The sequence below is a fragment of the Myiozetetes cayanensis genome, unplaced genomic scaffold (assembly GCF_022539395.1).
Source record: "Myiozetetes cayanensis isolate MyiCay16 unplaced genomic scaffold, myiCay2020 scf6-25, whole genome shotgun sequence".
NCBI lineage: Eukaryota > Metazoa > Chordata > Aves > Passeriformes > Tyrannidae > Myiozetetes > Myiozetetes cayanensis.
The window spans coordinates 8,090,900-8,107,781 of NW_026087853.1; the positions used below are offsets into that span (position 1 = coordinate 8,090,900).

The 16,882-nt window shown below is 45.8% G+C and overlaps 1 protein-coding gene across 17 annotated transcripts in view; it reads right to left on the minus strand.

Annotated features, from left to right (window-relative positions):
- Positions 1-11,196: 11,196 nt before the first annotated feature.
- Positions 11,197-16,882, minus strand: part of MARK3 (microtubule affinity regulating kinase 3) — a 62,450-nt gene continuing 56,764 nt past the window's right edge. For 11 of the 17 annotated variants that reach the window (XM_050337234.1, XM_050337233.1, XM_050337229.1 and 8 more), the window contains 2 exons: positions 15,819-15,863; positions 11,197-13,673 (listed from right to left, as the gene is read on the minus strand). In XM_050337234.1, the coding sequence (XP_050193191.1) occupies positions 13,328-13,673; positions 15,819-15,863 (391 nt within the window). In that variant the 3' untranslated portion in view covers positions 11,197-13,327. The remainder of the gene's footprint in view (positions 13,674-15,818; positions 15,864-16,882) is intronic. The other 6 variants (XM_050337230.1, XM_050337232.1, XM_050337238.1 and 3 more) reach the window with 1 other exon arrangement.

Genomic DNA, 16,882 nt, shown 5'->3' on the forward strand with positions numbered 1-16,882 from the left:
GCGGTCCCCAGGCTCATTTTTTCAGGTGCTGGGCTTTGTCCTCCAAGTTCAGGCCATTTTGGTGTGTGGGACCCCTTGTCTACTGTGCCCTGGGGTGTTGGTAGTGGCAGGATGGAGTTTTGCTGCCCCAGGAAGGCTCAGAGGGCTTGGGGGCAGCAGGAGTAGCTGCACAGAGCAGGGACCACAGCAAGGATCCAACCAAAGGAGCCCCAGTAAGGAAAAGTGGGAAAAGCAGGGAAAAGCTGGGGAGAAACCTTCTTGCAGGGCGAAAGCAGGGTCAGAAAGCCAAGGCCAGAGCTGAGCTGCCCTGGCAGGCTGTATTCCCTTGTTCTCATGGAAACGGGAGCCATGCCCTCCAGCCTGGCTGTTTTCTCAGTTTATTTTTAAAGGCAGCTCCTGTTTACGCAGACGAGCGTTCGGGCAGCCCCTTCCCAGGGAGGAGCAGGGCAGTGCCGTGGGTAGAGCAGGGGGAGCTGCCCCTCTGCTGGGTGAGCACTATCTAATCAGGGCGAGGGCTGGAGCCCCATAAATGGCAGTGCCAGCAGGCCCCAGCCCACGAGGCTCTGGCAAGCTGGTGGTAGCTCCTGTGTCTGCTGTAGGTCAAAGTCACAGTCGGCGGGGGCCTGGAGCACGAGCTGGTATCTTTTGACTTCCCCTCTACACTGAGCAGGCGAAGAATCTTCTAAATAAAAAGCCTCCCTTGGCCCATGCGCAGGAAACAGCCACCTTTCGAGTCGCTGGGTCGAGCAAGAGACTTCCAAATCAGGGCATCCCAGTCCCACTGCGGCCCCGCTGCCTGCGTGCGAGCGCTGAATGGGGAGTGCTCTCTTCTCCCTGCGCTGGAAACGGGCGCCTGTCTGTTCCTATTAAAGGAGATTGTTTAATCTCCAGCTGGGCTGATGCTTATGCAGGCTGGAAGCTGCAGCCCAGCAAAAATCCTTGGCAAGTGTCATTAGGACATCAGGCCTGTTTTTGGGGATGCCCATGTTTTTGTGAAGAGTGCAGAAGTGGGACAGAGCAGGGTGCTGCTGTTACAGCCAGGGCTGCTTGCGGCAGAGCTGATGGGTCCCAGGAGCTGAGCCCCCATCCCACTGCGTGTGTGGTGCTTCCATGGGGCTGCATCCCCTGCCCTGCCCTGGGACGGACCCACACCAGCCTGGGCTTGCAAAACCCACAGGCCTGAGCGATGCTCTGTGAGCCTGAATGTCACTCTGCAGGTGATAAGAACACTGGCCAGAGAGAGGGGGACATGGCACCAGCTCCTTGGGGTCCTGCAGGACAACCCCCCCTCCCCCCACAGGGGTGACAGGCCAGGTGAGCAACCCCCAGACCCAAGGATCTGGCACCAGGGGAGTGTCCTGTGGACAGTGACGGGGTCACAGCACACCAGCGCACCCCCCACTGGGACCCCCAGCACCCAGCTGGGTCTGGGCCAGGCTCAAGGACACTTGGCAGGCAGTGAAGGCTGCCACGACAGAACAGTGCCAGCAGGCAGGGCACAGCCCTTCACTGACCAGGACTTGGTGACTTCCAACTGCATCGCTCTCCAAACGCAGGCTGACCCCACAGCAGCAGGCTGTGGACGGGACTCCACTCACTTTTGGAGCTGTATTTCCAGACCATCCATCTGCAGTCCACAGACCCAGGGCCACAAGAAGTTACTGCAATTTGGGACTGACTTGTTTTAAGCCACAAATGGTCACAAAATGTCACCTCAGAGTCGACCAAGCTGAACAGGGCCAAACCTGACATGATGTTTCCTGTAAAGCATTGCTGATGTGTTCATCCCACTGAGGTTCAGAAAAGCTGCAGGTGATGTTTCTGGGAGCAGTGAGAGGCGACAAGGGCTCCCTAGCTTTTCCCTACATGCACACCAAGGCATTGAGCTCTACCTTAAGCTCAGGCACCACTAGGTCTGGCCACCAGTGCACGGAGCCACCCCCACCCCTCCTGTCTTCTCCTCCTCCCAGCTCCCCAAAGGCAAGGAGGGGTGCAGGCTCATCACAGGAGCAGATGACTTTTTCCACGGAAACAGATGCCTGCTTCAGCTGACGTGTTGTCTTTGTGTTGAGTTCGATCCCACCTATTCTGATTGCCACTGTTATTTCCATAACTGTTTTTCCTCCAGACTTCTGGCGTGTTCTTGCTCTGAGAACACATTACTTCAGCCCTGCCCACTCCCAGGGCTCTGAGGCTTCAAAAGGCGCCTGACAGACCTGTCCTTCCTGGTGACAAGTGCTCCTTCCTTTGGATTCCCCAGGGACAATGCCTGCAGCACGTCACAGGTAGGGAGGAGCTGCCCAAGAGAGCAGGACCATGGCCATGGCAGGAGGGATGGAGTCCTGGCAGCCAGCCTGGGAACAGCCTGGGCTGGGGCAGGAGGGGAAGGGGTGATGCCCCTGGCTAGCACTGAATCAGAGGTGGCTTCACTTCTTTGCCAAGGGAGAGAGCTTTTATTGAATTCAAGCATAGGACAGCTTAACCAACAGCCAACGCTCGAGATTTCTCTGGATTGCTGCAGGCTAAGGCATCCTCAGAGCAGCTCGCCGCTTCCTTCAGTGGTGGCGGTGAGATGGTCACAGTCATCCAAACAGGGAGACTTCAGCATGCATCCCCCAGCTCCCTCCCTGGGACATGCACAGGATATCTCAGGTGCAGCTGATGCAGGTGGAGACACTTTGGCTGTGGCCAGGGCTGTCAAGGAGATACACAACCCTTCTCAGTGCCTTCAGACAGACACCAGCTCCTTACAGAGAGTATTCGAGAGACTTTCTACCTCCCCAGAGACAGCAGTGGCTGACAATCTGAGTTGATTGAATATTTAGGACCTCCAGGAAGGTCAGCAGCAGCTTGTACACAGGACAAATAGCCACGAGGCTGTGGTATTGTGTCTCTTCCTAGTTCTTTGCTGAGCCTTATGACTATAAAACAAGCTCGAAGGTCCTCTTTGCATACTGCAAATCCCTTTCTTTTCTCTTCTCCGTGAGAGAAAATCCCAGGGAAGTTCTCACAGCATTGTGAAAAATTACTGCTTCACTTAGCCAAGAAGAAAATTTGGGATGTTCTCAAACTACTCCACTTACATCTACCAACAGAGAGCTTTTGTTGTCCTACACTTCAGCCTACCCACACTCATCGCAGCGGCCAGAAAGAGATCCAACTCCAGGCTTGGGAAAGTCTGACTCCTACTCTTCCTGCCTTGTGACAGACACTTGCACAAGCTGCACCACTCCCCCTGTGTGAGATCAGGACCTTTCCTTCCTCTTTTGCACAGGGGCCAGTCTCAGCCACATGGGAGGGCAGCAGAAGAGCACCCAGCCAGCCAAAGGAGAAGTTGGTCTAGCAACTAAACAAGAAACCAGGGCTAAGAAGCGTCCTGGCCCCAACCCAGCCTGGATTCAGACCAGAATAGAGAAATGAAACTAGCTGAGATAGGATGAGACTCTTTGCTATGATCAGAGTTTTGTCCTTCTATCCCCAGCTCGCCCCTGTCCCAGGGTAGCACCCACCCCTGCCAGCCAGGGCTCTGTGACACAGAGTAAGACAGCAGCAGATCAGGGTGCTCTTCTGTCAAAAACCACATCCAGAGAAGGAGGTGCCAATGGGTGATCTTATTTCTTGTGGGTACTCCCCCATACCTGGCAGGCCAGACTCTTGCTGTGGGTAGGTAGCAGTGCTGACCACTGGGGCCAGGCACTGGTGTCCCTCTCATAAGCACTGGGAGGAGGAACAAGTGGCTGCCCTAAAAACTGGCCCAATCCTGGGAGAAGTGTGCCACAGGAAGGAACTGCTGCTACTCCCTTTTCAAAGCCAGTGATCTATTGCATCTGCTTGAAAATAGAAGCTGAGATCAGATCACTCCAGCCTTTCCTCCTCTAGACTCGCCCCCACTTTTGCTCAGTCTCCTGCTCCAGGACATGGCCTAGTTAGGGACCTCCGTCACTCACAAAGGCAGATTTTAGTACCTTTTCCTGACTCTCAGCACACTCCAGGATTTTCCACACGGCAGCTGGTGAGTGGGATTGCTGGCAGGCCTTTTTGTCTCCAATGGCATCAAGGCTGAGCAGGGCTGTGTTCTAGCTCCTACTGGGTTTAACACCTCATTTCCTTTGCTGTCCGCCCCAGAAAGGCGAGGAGAGGAGGCTGCCTGCCCTTCAGGCTCAACAGCAAATTGTGCAGCACCACACAGGCACTGGCAGCTACAGACTGAAGAACTGGTTTGGGAGCCCAGATTTGCTGGTGGCCACAGACTCTTTGCACAAACAGAGATTTCTAAATGGGCCCGAGCTGCTCACTGGAGAAACAGGGAGCTGGGGAAGTCCTCCCAAGCTACACAAAGAGAGTCTGTGAGCTGAAGAGGCTGCTTATAGAATTACAGAACAGTTTGGGTTGGAAGGGACCTTAGATCATCCAGGTCCAACCTCCCTGCCATAGGCAGGAACACCTTCCAGTAGACCAGGCTGCTCAAAAGCCCCATCGAGCATGGCCTTGAACAGTTCTAGAGACAGGGCATCCATAGATTGTCAGGAAAACCTGCTTTTTTTGCCTCAGCCCTTTGCTCTTGCTCCAGAAGCCAGGCTGGAGGGTGCTCTGCAGCCAGGGTGGGTGTCAGGCATCCCTTTAAGAAGAGACTGAGGCTTAGTTCTCAGCTTGTATGTCATACCAGCCTAGGTAGTCACCGTGGGGACTGAGGGTACCTCCTCTTCTGTTCTACACTTCCACACCCTAGAGCCTGGCTGTGAGGCGTCCAGAAAATCCTGTAGCACAGCCAGTGTAACAGGTGCAATCAGCATAACCACAAATTTCAATGCAAGGCTGTGCTGATCCAAAGCTTTACTTCCAGGTTTTTGGTTTTTCATTTAGTAGCATGTCTATCTTTGGTTCAGTCCAAATTTAGGAACTTGTTTGCATCCCCTGCTTTCCCTGTGCTCTGCTGCTAGATCAATGAAACTCAGCTTTGCAATGAAATGTGGAACGCTACTGCTTCCAAGACAGAAAACTGGGAAAAGGCATCATCTGAGTGACAAAAAAAAAGGCAAGGATGAAACATTCTTTATTCTCACATGTTGTCGGAGGACAGAAGGGGAGGGTAAGATAGAGGTAACAACAAGTTAATGAGAAATGCTGGATGCTGGTTAAATAAACAGCGTGTGTCCCCATAAACCTTGGCTCTTATCCCTCTGCTTTATTTTTATCCTTGACAAATGCTTTTGTCACTGCCTTTACTTCTACTGCTTTGCAAAGGTGGTTCCACATTTCCCTGCTTCTTCAGCAGAATTAAGCGGGGTACAAGACAATTCTTTTCCTCACTATTTTACATCATGCAACGCCCACCCTCGCACACCAAGCTCATCATGTCAGAGGCAGAAAGAAAACTGGAGAAGAGTCTTCGGTATTTTAAGTTAGCCAAGCTCTCAGAAGCACAAACCAGAGCTCAGCTCCCCCTTTGAGCACAGCAGAATTCATCCCTATTCCACCACGATTCACTCCGAGCGCAGCTCTGCCTGGAAAGCGACCTTTTAAGGGGAGCTGCCTCTTGATGGGCAGCTCAGGCCTCTGCTGGGAACTGTCACAGGTTTGGGGCTGGTTTCTCAGTGAACAAGCCTTACGTAGCCACACACTGTGTGTGAGCACTTGGGCTCAGCCTGCCCTGCCTGTAGCTGTGGAACCTGCAAGCGAGCAAAGCGGACTGGTCAGGTCAGAGAGAAACCTCCCTGCTCGTCCCCTGAACACAGAGCTCAGAAGAGGAAGAGGCCTCTCCCTGCAGGCCCTGTGGGCTGCAGCTTCACCCCAAGAGCTGTTTGCTCCAACAGAGTGTGAGATGATAGGGGAAATGGTGTGCTGAGCCCCAGGCTCAAGTCCTGCAATACTCCTTTTGATGTCTCCTAAGCAGAGCCAAAGGGCCACAGGGGTGAAAAACAGGAGTGGTTTCCTACAGCAACATGGCCAGGACAAGCTTTTCCTCCTGCTTACAGTGTCCTCACACTGAGGGCAAGGCTGGTCCCTGAAGAGCCCCCACAGTCCTTTGCTGGGCTGTTCTGTTGATGTACACGTTGCCCACCACTGTGCAGGCCCCCACGTGTGCAGAGCATTCTGGTGAGGTCTTTGATTCCCTAAGGGGAGGCCTGGAAAACACCCAGGAACTGAAGTCATTCAGAACTGATGACTCTCATCCTCCTATTCTAGGGATTGCTCTAAATTCAACCATTCATTACAGCCTCAGCCTTAACTGAGCTAAACTGTTCTCCAGGTCTGAAGATTCACTTCAGCAAGTGAACATCAAAGAGGTCTCACTGCACTTGCCATGCTCTGTACCACAGACCAGCATGGAGATGCTTCAGGGACCCTGGAGCACTTGTACTCTTTCCCAAGCTAAAGGGCACTCATAGATCTGGCCTGGAAAGACTCATGGAGCTCTGACACCATGGGAGACCTCAAAAAGGGACTGTCCCTTGAAGCGAGACTTAGCTCCAAGTGTTCAGCCAGAAGGGTTCAGCCAAGCCTTGTCTCTGGAGATACGGAAAAAGCAGCAAGTTTTAAAAGCCAGGGATAAAGAGGTTCATCAAGGGGTCAGTTAGATAAAACCACTAAAATACATATGACCTAACGAATTTGCTCTGGTGGCTGCTCCCAGACCGGTGACGAGGAACAGAACTTCCCAACAGCGAAGCTCAGCTTTTGCTGCTCCCACCACAGTCACACACGGAGCGGCGAGCGCTGTGCACTCCGTGACTCCCAACGCTCCAGGCATTGCCTTGGGAGGCTCAGAAAAGGGCTCAGCAGCAGCAGGAGGAGGGGATGAGACACAAGGCTCCTTCACAGAAAAACCACGGAAAAGCCTGAGATCAACCGAAATAAACAGCTCCTCCATTTCCACTCACTAAATCCAAACATCCCAGCGATAAATATTAGTACCAGCCACTATTAATTCCCCAACAGCAAAACTTGGATTACAATGCCAGTGAAAGCTGGAGCAAAACATGTGATTTGAAAAAAAGACCCTGAGCAAATAAGGAAGTTTCACTTCTTGATTATTTGAAGAACAAGCGACACGATGTGTTTGAAGAATAAAACAGACTGCAGGCATGGAAAATGCCAGGCATAAAGCTTTAGAGAGCTGCTAATACAGTGGAATATAAATGGCAAGTGATCCCAGATTATTTTAGAAAAGGCTGGCTGCAATTTACAACCTTGATTAGACCAGTTACTAAAGGATAAACGGCAAAATAGCTTTAGTAATTGAATTTCCAAGCAGGAAAACAAAGATTCTTACTCGTAAAATGAGCTGAAAATGAATTTAGATGTTCAATATGACTTTTGCCCTTCTCAGCAGAAGAGCATACTGCCTGACATGGTCATTTTCTAGGAAAGGAGACTGAACAAGGCTTGAACAAAGAAGTGGAAAAGGGTTTTGCAGCCCTACAGGTTTTCCACGGCAAAGGTAAAGCCCATTGAAACTACACCTCAGCTCCAAAAGCAAGAAAACAATGAAAAATGAAATACAGCAGTAAGAGTATATTTCAAGGAGAAAAATACACAACTTCCATCAATATCTTGTGGGCCATTTTCCTCCCTAATGCTTTCAAGTCCAAGTTGTCCGAGGGGATGGTAGCACTGATAACTGATGTGGAATCACATGGAGAGAGCGATCCTGGGAACTCTTCTCTAAAAACACTCGAAATGAACCCCAGCCAGAGCTGTTTCTGCATTTGAGAGACATCCTGTGGCCATCACAGACACTGCAGCGTCTCTCTGCAGCTCGCCTTGCCTACAGAAGGGACTATCCACCCATCCACCCCCTGGGCAACCCCCAGCGTTCCAGCGGGTGCCCCACACACCACCAGCCCCTGCTCCTGCTCCTCTGGGCACCACAGACACAGGACAATTGTAACAACGCCTCCAAGCTCCCGTCAGGCAGTGTTTTTCCCATCTGTGTGGAAACACGTGTGAAAGCACTTCATTTCATGCCTTTTGGCTGGGTAAGCCAGGGGAGGAAATAATTCCATGCTTAGAAACTTTGCTGTTCGTTGCTGGTTACAGTGCTCACAATGAGCTGAGGTCTTGGTAAGAGACACCGCCAAGGAAACAGGACTTTACCTCAAGACAGGCAAATGATTGAAAACTCTTTGATTGTAACACCAGCAGCATTTTACTTTCTGATTTTGCATCCCCGTGTTTCAACAGAATTCTTTTCATGGAGAGGTACTTTGTTATCTGATTTTATTTGCCCAATACATTCAGCGTGATCAGCAATTACAAGGAAACACAAACTGTGCGAATATTTTGGTTTTATGCCCTGAATTTTGTAAGGATGTTAAACGGTAACATAAGGGTATTAATGGAATAAGAACTGCAACATTTCTATGCCTTGAAATTCCATGCTGTGGTTCCCACAGCAACCATAACCATGGCCACTCCGCATGGATTTTACATCCGAGTTGGAATACTTGGTTCCAAGTCCTCAACACACGTAAGCAAAAACCAAGCAAAAGCGTTTTTTTTTCCCCTGCAACAAACATCTTACCTGCCAAGTCACAACTACTACAAGGTGTTAATGGCACTTGTAGGTGAAGGTGAACTCCCCAACAACTAACAATTAATGCCCTAAAATTTGCCCTCTGTGCACAGATACTCACAGGATTCATAGCGTTGGTATTGACGCCCTTCTGTTTTCAGTTATTGCTGGAGCAAGAGACCGCTGTTTGTACCAAAGGTTAAAACGTTCTTAGAAGGCTAGAAGTTCAGGGTCTTTCAAATTCTCTTGCTTCAAACTGTTTCAGCTTCAGAAGCACTGAGTGGTGAAGACTGTTCCTCCACGGTTTTGCTCGTTTTATCCAGCCCCTCTGCTTGGAGGCAGTACCTAGCAGTGCACTAAGAACAGAATGGCAGAAACAGGAGCATGAAGACCATGAATTTCTCTAAGTTTACTGGTTTGCCCTTTTCTGCCCTTAATTTTGCCAGAAATAAGGAGCACACACACACACAGAGCAATTACTCTATCCGCCTTTTTCTTGCTTTTCTCTAAGCATTTACTGCTGTTGTAACGCAGGACTCTGATCAACTTCTAAAAATTCTTATTAATTGCACTAGGTTGAGTTTTATCCAAAGCTCACGCCCCTTCCTGCTGGATAACAGTTTATTCTCTGAAGCAATGGAGTAATGGTCAGTGGTGAAATCAGTGAAACACCTCACTGCTACTGGAGGGAAAAACTCCAGTCAAAGGCGGAATTTTCACAACCACACTTGGTCAGACTGTCAGATCAGGGGTTTAACTGGCAGCACCAGTGATCTGTAGTAACATGAGCCTGTCTTTACTGGAAAGCTCCAGGGCTTTTCTATGAAAACTTACAGAAATGAGGGTGTATGGACAGTTGCAAGTCTACATGTTTAATATTAAATGTTAATTTACAGCGGTATCAGCTTTCCAAATCCATATTTATTCTTGAAGATTTGCACTGTAAATTAGAAACAAAATTCACATTAGTATGACACCACCCCCCCCGACCCCCATAGCAGAAATACCATCTACTATGAGATTCTCTAAATGTTTAACTCTTTAGGTTACAAAGAAAAGATGTGGTCTTGGATAGCTGATAACAGACTGTACAGCAAGAAACACCCAACCAGGCCATCCCTGAAACACAGAGTGACACCAGTTCACAGACACCTCTGCCCATACCCAGGGAGGTACCCGAGCCCTTCAGGCACAGAGACCACCCCAACCAAGCAGGTTTTAACTCAAAGAGGCCGTGTACAAACTGCTGCTCCAGACCAGGGCTTACAGAGAAAATGGCTCTGGGTTGGCTGCAGTCCTAATTAAATTGCAATCCACAACATGGTCCATGACACAGCAGCTGTGGGAAATACTGATTAAAAGCATTATCCCAACGGACCCATGTATAGCTGAGCTTTTAAATGAACTGGAGAGATCTCTATTTAAATTCCAGATCTGCTACAATCTTTCCATATGACTAGAAGGACTCCTGAACCTCACATTTAATTTCTGCAACATAAACATATGGATCCTAATTTCATGTATTTAAAAAAAAAAAATCTAATTTACCTTGACATGAAATGCTGTAATTAAAAAATTAGGATACAGTATCTCACTATATGTTATCTTGAAACCTCACTGTAATACAAGAGAAAGAGGTTAACTGTGCCCAAATTTGTACTAAAAATCTTTCAACTCACAAAGATTGGACCAGATGCTGTATCTTGAGTAGAAGTAGAGTGCAAAACACTTAGACAACAGGAGTAGCTGTTCCTCTCTCTACTTCTTCTCAACATGGTCGAGGACCTCAGACCTTGTCAAGAGGTCAAACAGACTGAAGTGTTTTATAAACCCTAAGTACAGGGAAGGTTTGCATAAGAAAAAGGGTATCTCGACTTGTTTGTTCATGCTCAGTGTTCAGGTATTTATTTTATGTATGTATCTTTAAACATTTTTATTTAATGCAGTAAACTCCTGCAACCCAAACTGTAAGACATTTTTCTCTGCCAGACCCAGTAATCAAAAGACACCCTCAGAGCTGGATGACACGGGTTTCAGCGATGCAAACCTTTAGTCAGGAGCCCATTACAAACACCCCCCAACACCACTTGGACCACACATTCCACAGCAACATTCATGTCATTACATAAAAACACTTCTTGGTTGCTATTCATGTGTCCCAAAACACCCAGGCCTCCTGCTACCTCCTCACCACACAATGACCTCTGATTATTTTTAAAACCTGCCTTTTAAGAAGAGGAAAACCAGCTGTGGTTCTGCAGAGTCCTTACCAGTGGCAGTGCCTGCAAACTTACACAGATTCCCAGGGAATATGAACAGGTAAAAGGCCTGTGTTTGGGAAGCAGTTCGTCTTTGGTTTGGAGAGCTGAAGAAAGCACTTTTCCTTCCCAGGCAACTCCCAGAGGCTGGAACACCAAGCATGCAGTGTGCTAAAGAAACAAGGGTATATTCTTGCAACTCAGTAATTTTACAAGGCATTTGGGAAGGAAGGTGTTAAAAATCTCTTTCTGATTATAATCAGTGATTTTTTTAATACCTCAAATAAAGATTTACCCTGAAAGAACCTTTTGAGAACACCTTAAGAAAAAAATACCGAAGTACAAACTTTAAATATCCAAAGAATGATAGTGGTGCACTTTTTTTTAGAAACACTTACATACTTAACAGGTGAAGTAGGAAGAGAGGATTTCAGAAAACATTTAATATGAAACCTTTTGGAACTTCCATCGAATACAGATTTACATCATTTATCAGAACACTTTTTCAGTTCAGACAACAAAGTGCACTGCCGGGTGAAAAAATACATTTGGAGGAGTGCTTAAAACGTAGGAAGTGAAAGGGTAGGTGACCATTCACCTGAGAAAGTACAATGACTGCCCTGAAATGTCTTATTGCTATTACAAAATGGAGTTTTCATGGAAAAAACCATACTGAGCAGCACAGGCACGGGCAGAGCACTGAAAGCCAACTGAACTCCGGTAGCACCTGGAGTTCTCAAGCCATGGCATGATACAGAATATACAGAGAATAAAATGTAAATTCAGGAGTATTTACTACATTTAACAACTATGATTACCCTTTAAACTAGCATAATCAATATCAATGCTTAGGGGGAAAGAGAGGGGAAGTCTGCTGCCTTCACAGACTACAGATCACAAGAACTAACTTGCAAAATATTAAGGACTTTGCATTTCCACCTCGGGTCAAATCTGAACTGTGTACTATGAGTAACTATTAGCTCACTGCAAATTTAAAATGCAAATTTAGGCTCCAGTTTAAAGCACATGTTAAGTACATGCTTAAGTGCTTCACTGAAATATAACCACAAAACATTAATACAAAAAGTCAAGTAGATAATGCAGGATATTATCTACACAAGTCCTCGATGAAATAAACTGAGTATCAGTAGGAAACAGTGCATGAAGAAATCTCTGAGTCTGCAAACTCAGATCCGGCTCACCGCAGAGATGGTTAAAACGTGGGGACTATCCCAGAGCAGCTTCACGTCCTACCGAAAGCTAGTTGGCCATCAGAGGGTTCATCAAGGGCGGGTTTCCACATTGCACTTTAGCAGAGGATTCTCTCGGCAGCAGGAGCCAGAGACACAACTGGCACAGAGCCATCAAAAGCAATACAACCGGAGCCAAGGGGAAGCACGCCGGAAGGGAGCTGCAAGGAGAAGTTTTAACTGCTACTGCCTATGGCTATAGTTCAGCAAGTTGGGACATTACAACACAGGAGATCAGTGGCCAATTTGATTCCCACTTTTGGGTTTCAATGCTGTGTGCACCCAGGACGAAGGGACAGCACTGCCCTACCTGCAGCGAGACCTCAGAGCGGCACCAACTGGGATATGGCAGCTTGCAGTGAAGTACGGCCTTTATTTGAGAGTCCCTTTGTGCTTTGTATCAGTCTGACCTAGTCTAACTGGAAAACTTGCTCTGAAAGAAAGTAACTAGTCAGCAATTAGCACCTCCTTTTAGACTGCCCAGTTCCCTAGGGGAACCGTGGAACAACAGAGAAGTGTTCTTAGCTGCGATCAATACCCATAAGCCAAAAGGACAAAGATACAATTTTAGTAGTTTAGCAGAAGCAGAAGAATGGAAGAGTTTACCCAAATATTAATGCACAAATTAACTACATTATTAAAATTTGATTCAGACTTAAATAATAAATAGGTGGGCAAAATATAATGCAAGACTTACTCAGTAAAAGTGAATTTTTAATAATCTCATGAGATCTAGTTAGAAAACAGGACTAATCATGTTCACAACCGTAAATCCAAACCCTTCACACACTTTTTTTTTTTTCCTTAACACAGCAGTGAACTGTAAACCTGCATTTACTGGTTATCGCTTCAATCATTTTAAATATTAACTCAAGTGTTTCCTCCTTGGCCATTTCAATTTTTAGCACCAAAATTAGCCCAAAAAGAGGTACTGGTACAGCTCGATGTCGTAAATGAATTGTTTACATAGAATACTTTATATATTACACACATACTGTACATTCACACATCCACACAAACAGGAGGCATATTTAAATGAATATATTCTGTGTTTCAATTTGTTGTCAAAGAGCAATGGAAATAAAGCAGAAGGGGTAATATTTTACATAGTAGGCAACTTTAATGCTGTAGTGCACTTATAAAAAAGTCCAACTCTCCCTCCCAGCTCAGCAGCTTTTTTTTTTAATATCACTATTCAGAAGGATGCAGAAGTTATTGCCTAAATGTTATTCTATACATTTCCATCGGAATTCTCAAAAACACTTGAAATTGCTAACTAATTTACAACTTAACTATTTTTCTTGTTACAGCTTTAATTCATTGGCAATTTTGGAAGCAATGTTTTTGAAAGCTATGGATGTTCCCGATATCCGCTTAAAGCGAACTCCATTCAGGGACAGTCTTGGCAGTTTACACACCTCCATCTCCCACTGTACAAGGTTTTCCGCATGCCCATCTCCATGGACACAGAAAAGCAAGAAACGCTCTCTTTGTTCATAGTCACAATTATTGGCATCCAGGACCTTTCGTATTTCCCTCATCATGTCATTGGGATCCATGGAGCTGGTGGTTTTCATGCTCCAGGTAAAACGTAGCGACCGAGGCTTGGCTTCCTTGTTCTCATCCTTCTGATCCACAGCTACATTGCGGCTGAAAGACAGGAATTTATGAGTGAGCAGGACCAGCCACCTCCCCCACGGGTCACATTAGTGAAGCAAACTAACACTCAACACACACTACTGGTATTAGAGCAGCATCTGGAGGCTCCAGCTCCCAGCCAAGCCCCACGTTCCCAGCTGCCTGTACACACACAGTCAGGGTAAAGCATTAGCTGCTGGGGCTGAAACCAAGGTTTGGCACAATGTGTGACAACTGGAAGTCACTGGATTCAGGAGCATGACAAGAATGACCTTCTGGAGGCAGAATTACATGCATCACCCATGACTTGATTTTAAGGCAGGTTCTGCTCAAAACCCTATTCTTGGGCCACGTGGACAGCTGGAACATCAGCTCTGTCCTAGAAGTTTCTGGAACATTCAAACAACAGCTACTTGTGACAAAAGGGTGCTCAGAGAGTGCCAGTGCCAGGGTGAGCCCGTGCAGAAAAGTGCTGGGGGTTCCTCTGCACCTCCTCCTGTGCAGCAGCTCGGAGACCAAGCACTGGGAGGGCCCAGAGAGTCCCACAGTAGTTGGTTGGAAGCAGGAGGAAGGACGGCAGGACCAGAGGCACCAACCTGCTGCCCCAGGGTCAACACGCAGCCCCAGGTTTGGACTGGTTCAGTTACACTCTGGCCTTCCTGTGCTGGTGTGTTTGAGATGATCCCTAGAGACCCAGACACTGCAGGATACTGTGCTTGCCTTCAGTGGTGATGAGATGCTTCATCTGAAGTTGGTCAGTAATTTCTTAAATACCAATGACTGACAGAGGTAAAGTGATGGAATCTTTTGTGGTTACAAGCTTTGCAGTGAAGTGCCTCTGAGGCTGATGTGCAGGAAGAGGAGTTGGAAATCGCTATTGGACACCTTGATGTTGTTTGAGAAGATGGTGACAGTTTTAAGAGATGAAGCACAAAATATTGAGCCTGTGCTTCCCAAGTCTGCAACCATTTTTTTTTTTTTAATAAAAAAGCCTTTCCTTTGGTAAGGGTAAATAAAATCATACAGGACAAAGGAAAGAAACGTTCCAGAAATTTCTAGTTTACAATCATTCTTCTACCTTAAATTAAAATCAGTGGTCATGCAGCTAAAGAATAAGGAACTACATCTGGACCTCCAGGGAAAAAAATACAGATTTACTCTATGAATATTTGTACGCTATCAGTTGCCTCTTCAAATTTAAATAACCTGTCATACTTAACTATTTCCTGAAAATAGCTAACCTAACTGACCCCAACCCATGCAGTTGAAGTCTCAAGCTGAGCCTCCAAGTTCAATTCACAATATTAAGGCAAGCTGCTCTTTATAACAGTTGGCAATGAATTTCTGGTTACACAGTGTTTTTCCTCCAATACCATTAAGCAGGCAATTATGAAAAAGTTAAATAAAAAGTGATAGCAAGGCCACAACTAAATACATATATTTCTTAAAGATAACATCTTTCATAATTTGTCTTCTATCAAAAGACTTCCAGTGACTCTGAGAGTCATAGGAGTACGCTGTCAAATCCAGCTCTGTGATTTGCCAGATGTTACAAAATTCATCAAGCAAATTAAAGAGTATTTTGTTTTAAGGTTTTAACTTAATAAGGCTGTAAGGGGCCAGGGGAAAACCCAACTTTTATTTAATGCTAATTTTATTTTTGAAAGCTTTTTCTACTTGAAATCAGCAGTTGGCAAAACCAGCACAAAGTTCAATAATTTCTAGTATTTTTTGATATGTTAATTTTGGATGAAGAGTATAACGTGAAAAATATTTAACTATCTCTGATTTTGGAGATGAGAAATATCTTGCCACCTTTCAGTGGTTATTCCACACATTTGCAGCCTCACTAGAGACCAGTTATCTAGACATCTACACGACAACAGCAAATTACAATGACTAAAATGCAAAAAAAAAAAAAACACCCCAAAAACCAAAAACCCACACATGGGAAAAGGAAACAGGAAAGATGAAAGTTTAGAACCAAGTCAGTCAGTGCTTTAATAGCTGTTTCGCAGACAGAAATGCTTCTTTGTTTAGTTTCAATGACTTAACACGAAACACAAGCTGCTGCCTGAAGCCACTATGCCACATAATCAAGGGGAGAAAGGTTCAAACTCACCTAAGTAACATTTTGAACAAAAATTTTACCCTCACCTTGAGCCCTCAAATCTCCCGTTCCTCTCATATTCAGTCGGGAGCCTCATTGAAAAGAATGCAGAAGCAAAAGGAAGTGGGAAAGAGAAGACAAATCTTACACTACAATATACAATATCTGAGTAGCTGCTAAAAGATACTGCAATCATACAAAAGGTGTGTTAAAATACAAATCAACAAAGATGTAAAGAACTTTGTAGGTTAGGCCAAACTCAGAATATAACATCTTGTCAAACCAAATGGGAGTCTATGAACTATTTTTAAAACTACCATATATAATTTTAACAGTGTATGTTTATATATTAAATCTGCAGAACTCACTGAATAAAGCTGAGGTTCTAAAAGCAGAAAATGTGAAACTAAAGTTACAAAGCATACTGTAGTGATTGTATTACTCAGTAAGTAACTCCTAAAAGAGAAATAACTCCCAATTATTTTCAGGCTAATGAAAGTTAAAAGTTTTATCTGGGAATAAAATATCTATTTGAAAAAAACAAACCTATTTACAGACAAGTCTGATCACCCTGTGTATCTGCATGCACATCAGATCTGAGGTGTTTAAACAATACCAAAATACCTTAATGCAAAAGAAGATGCATATACATTTTAACAAAAATGTAAGACATAAATCCAAGATTTCTCAAGTTGTGGTAACTCCATCTTATTAATTCCCACACTGATGCATCTTCCACACCCAAGATCAAGCTTAAGCTTTCTGTCTTCTTGCATTGCTTAAAGCTACATTGCAGATCGCTGCCATTTTTTAAACACCCAGGATCAAGAAGAACTGAGGGGAAAATTGCCTCCCTCTACCTTCCCATTATTGCAGTAGCATGGTTTGACATATCAGTGTTAATTCTGCTTGGAAGGATGCTGCCTGTACAATGCTCTTATCGAGACTATCTAAGGTAGTACTTGGCTTCCCTGAATAATGCAAATTATCACAGCAGTTTGGCTGACAGGTGTCTAGGGATAGGAATCTAAGACAGTAAGCTTATTTTTTGATGCACAGTGGTATTTTTATCAGGTGTGTGGGGTGTTACAAGGCTTAATTTCCTCCTTTC